This window comes from Leptonychotes weddellii, chromosome 2 (genome assembly GCF_054177405.1).
Source record: "Leptonychotes weddellii isolate Sample4059 chromosome 2, ASM5417740v2, whole genome shotgun sequence".
Taxonomy (NCBI): domain Eukaryota; kingdom Metazoa; phylum Chordata; class Mammalia; order Carnivora; family Phocidae; genus Leptonychotes; species Leptonychotes weddellii.
This window is the reverse complement of record NC_138370.1, coordinates 224,349-228,212: the sequence shown is the minus strand read 5'-3', so window position 1 is coordinate 228,212 and position 3,864 is coordinate 224,349. Positions and strand designations below refer to the sequence as shown.

At 56.8% G+C, this 3,864-nt stretch overlaps 1 protein-coding gene across 1 annotated transcript in view; it reads left to right on the top strand.

The window, feature by feature from the left end:
• Positions 1 to 2,292, top strand: part of TDRP (testis development related protein) — a 13,785-nt gene extending 11,493 nt beyond the window's left edge. Inside the window, exon 4 of the mRNA XM_081807006.1 lies at positions 89 to 2,292. Within this exon, the coding sequence (XP_081663132.1) occupies positions 89 to 324 (236 nt within the window). The 3' untranslated portion in view covers positions 325 to 2,292. The remainder of the gene's footprint in view (positions 1 to 88) is intronic.
• The last annotated feature ends 1,572 nt before the right edge of the window (positions 2,293 to 3,864 follow it).

Sequence of the window (3,864 nt, the reverse complement as noted above, 5' to 3'; positions counted from 1 at the left end):
GAGTTGAAGACAGAGAAGAAGTCTGGATTTTGGGACAATTTGGTTTTAAAACAGAATATTCAGTCTAAGAAACCAGATGAGATTGAAGGTTGGGAGCCCCCAGCGCTTGCTCCTGAAGATGTGACAGCCGACGCGGGTGACGCGGCGAGTGGCCGTCCCCCTCGGCCAGGCTGGGAGGAGGACGCCAAGGGCCGTAGCAAGTACAGCAGCCTGGCAAGCTCAGGGAACAGCTCCCGCTGGAGCCTCCGGTCGGCCGGGAGGCTGGTCGGCATCCGACGGCAGAGCAGAGGCCACCTGACCGACAACTGGGAAGAGCTGGAGTGACCATCCGGCCCCGCTGCGGACGGGAGAGGCGCACAGAGCCGAGTGTTCCCAAGCCACAACTGACGCGGCCCCTGCGTCTTCTCTCCCCGTGCTGGTCTGAGAGTTTGCGGTCTCACGCTGTGTTCGTTCCCATGTCTGCTGGTCCTTCCCACGTGGACGAGAGCAGAGCACCTTCTCTGCCCGCCCGCGTCCAGACGTTCCTGTCCGTGGCTGACGGAGGAGAGCCCCAGCCGGCGGCCGCCTCCTGGGAAACGTCTGCCCCTTCTGGTCGCAGCGCTGCCGGACGCGGTCCTGTGGGCTGTGCCCTGTCCCCCCCCCGTGACCCCCATGTCCTGCATGTGGTGTCCATGTGTGTCCATGACATTCGACTGTAGCGGCGGGGCTGGGCCCTCTTTTCTTCCCAGAAGCCCGTGATCCAGCTGTGAAGCCAGTCTTCCAAAGGTTATGTTAAATTGTGTTCAACCTGGCAAATTAAACCTTTTTTCATCTAAATACCAGGAAAGCAAAGGTTACATTTGATGCAGCACGAAATGCCACTCTCCGCAAAGCATCTTCATCACTTGCGCTGGGAGGGGGAGTCTCCCGCGTGCACGGAGGACGGGGACAGTGGTTCTTACTTTAGGGCTCATCTTACTCATCCTGATCTTCATGTTCTTCTGAAAATGTGTTCTGCGATTGCAGGTTAAATACCGTCAGTGTGGATCAGGTTTAGCAACTTGATTCTCTGAATTGTTCTTGGAAAACACTAATTTGCTGATGGAGTTAAAACTGTAGATAAAATACTGCAAGTGCCTCTTTTCTATAATGTGCAGGTGTCTGGTTTCCAAAGTGAGCCAGTTGCGGTGGCTAGTGGCGGACGCCCAGGAAGGATGGGCCGCGCACCGCGCACGGGGCTCCTTCGCAGCACGGCCGGGTCCACAGGTGGTGCCACGGCTGCCTGAGGCGATGGTGGTTTGGAGGGAAAGGTTTAGGGTGTTTCTGATTAAAAACAAAAACCTCCAGTGACACTGTGCACACCTCTCGTGAGAAAACACGGTCCCCCGTTGGCTCCGTGTGCACGTCTGTGCCGCGTAGTGAACACACCTGTGGGACCCTGCGCAGGTCCCGTGGCGGGACTCCTGGCGGTACAGCATCAGTCTGTCCTCCATCCATCCGTCCATCTGTCCACCCATCTTTTCTTACTAGAAGCTTACTTGACGGAGTTTTGAACGGGGGGGCATGTTTAAGTGGCATGAAAATCAAGATCCGGTTTGTTAGTACCTTGAGATGCTGGTAGATGTTGGTGGAACAAGTCCTCAGGGAAAGGGCTCCGTAGGCAGCGGTGGCCCCCACGCGGCCGTGACCTGGGCGCGTGTGTTAGAGCCCGAGCTGCAGGCGCAGGGGAGGAGGCGCGGTGTCTGGGACTCGGCGTGGCCGGAGTGGAGTCGGGACCCCGAGACCCGCTGCAGGTCGCTGCACCCACGTGTGGTGACGCCAAGTGCCTGTAACTCACCTCCGTGCAAATCGGTGACGCAAGGCTGACGACAGTCCTTCATAATACGGTTTCTCAAAATCTGAAGACGAAGCCAGATCGGAATTGGAACGTGCACTGTAAATCACATTTTTCTTATCTACAAAGATTAATGTAAGAATAAACTTTTTCTTCTGTTGTATCTGATTAAATGAAAATAAGTATGTTTGCGGTTTTTAATTTATTTATTGGTGTGCTTTTGGGAGAGAAGTATTTTTTCTGATAGAATTTACCAAAGCAACTTTGTGTTGTTCACGGCTTAACGAGGGAATGTGGTTTTGACTTTGGGGTTCTTGTTTGCATTCTGTGAACACACGACTTCACTGTGTAAAGAGCGAGCGGTCTCTGCTCCTTCTGTTGCTTACTTTGTAAAAGGAAAGTGATGGGCTTCGAAGAAGGCAGAATTCATTCTCAACGCTGAGGTTTTAAAAAATAAAAGTATCGTTCATTTCCTCTTTCGTTATTAGTCTGCATGGTTATTGGCATCGACTTCGAGGTGACTCCTTACGGTGACTTCAGTCACAAAGCTGATGGCACTTTTCTTGATACCTGAAATCTCATTTAAAAGTGCAAACAGTACACGTAGACTATTTCATAAATAAATGACCAATTCCAACCAAAGTTTTTGGGATGTATCTTTTGCATACTTGAGCCGCCTGCTTCCACCGTCCTGCCGGTGAGGAACCAGGGGGGCGCGCCTGTGCTCTGGGCGGAGTTTAGGGTCAGGAATTAGAGCCGCTCCCAGCTGAGAAGCCGCGAGCATCCCAGCAACAGTACTTTTACTTAATCACCCTTGTCTTCTGAAAAGATCGCCGTCTCTTACAAGAAAGTCTGTGAGGAAGAGTGGCCTGTTCCAGAGGAGACAGGTACGTACCTCAAAAACTGGGCACGCACGCGGCCAGCCGAGCTCTGCCCCCGGGCGCAGGTCCTTCAGGGAGCAGGCGTGGGGGGCACGGTGCCCGTCTTGTCCTCGGGGTCCTGCCTCTGGAGATTTCCTTTCTTGTCTCAAGGGAGAGCTAGTCCACGTCCTGTCAGCGAGGGGGCCAGGGGTCCCCGCCTGGGGAGTAGGGTTCCCCTGTGTCCAGGGAGCCGCCTCCGCCTGCCCCTCCCAGGTTACTTCTAGCCACTTCCCGACCTTCTGGTTCCATGCTTATTCTTCAGTGGGTATTTCTCGGCCTGAACAGGAGACCAGCAGGGCTCTCTATTCAGGAAGCTTTGCAGATTAATTGGCGAAGACAGTTTTTTTAACTTTGTGATCCTTTTAAACAAATGTTCAGAATCACCCACTGGGTGAGGAGCTGAACGCCAGGGTGAGCTGGGGGGGGGAGCCGAGGAGGCGTCTGCCTGACCTTTCCTGAGGGATCCGGTGCGTTCCCAGGGGTGGGGAGCCGTCTGTCCCCACGTTCTGGTCCCCTGTGGCTATGCCGGCAGCCGGCAATCCCACCAGCTGGCCGTGGGCAGGTCCTCGCCCCCAGACCCCCCAGGCCCCACCTGCCAGTCCAGACGCTGGCTCACCGGCCCCGGGCTGTCCCACAGGATCCGTTCGCGGGCCCGGCCTGGGCCTTCCTGCAGCCCTGCTGGAGTAGCCCAAGTACAAGGGGTTCACGGGCGTGCCCCCGACCCTGCGCCCCGCGGCCACTGTGCTGCCACCTTCACAGAAACCAGGGCCGAGGGTGGTTTCTGTGCTGGTCAGACGCCCCGGGGTCGTGGGATCTGTGCTGTGGGGGGTTGGGCGGTCCCCTGCGCCCACAGAACGTGTTTCCCAGACCCCCAGCTGAGACCGCGGACACCTGAAGCCACAGGGCACCGGGAGCTGGTAACTGATGAGCCGGGCACGGTGGTGGAGTCGTGTGGACGCTGTCCCTCTCAGACACCCCGCGTCCCCACAGAATGCCTGTGACAGACGGAGGGAGGGCAGCGGTCGGGCCTCAGGCCACCAGCGGCCTCTGGTGCCGTGGCAGGAGGGGCCCGATGGCATCGGTGGCTGGAGGCGCCGCCGCAGAGGCCGTGAGCCCGGCGACCACAGGGAC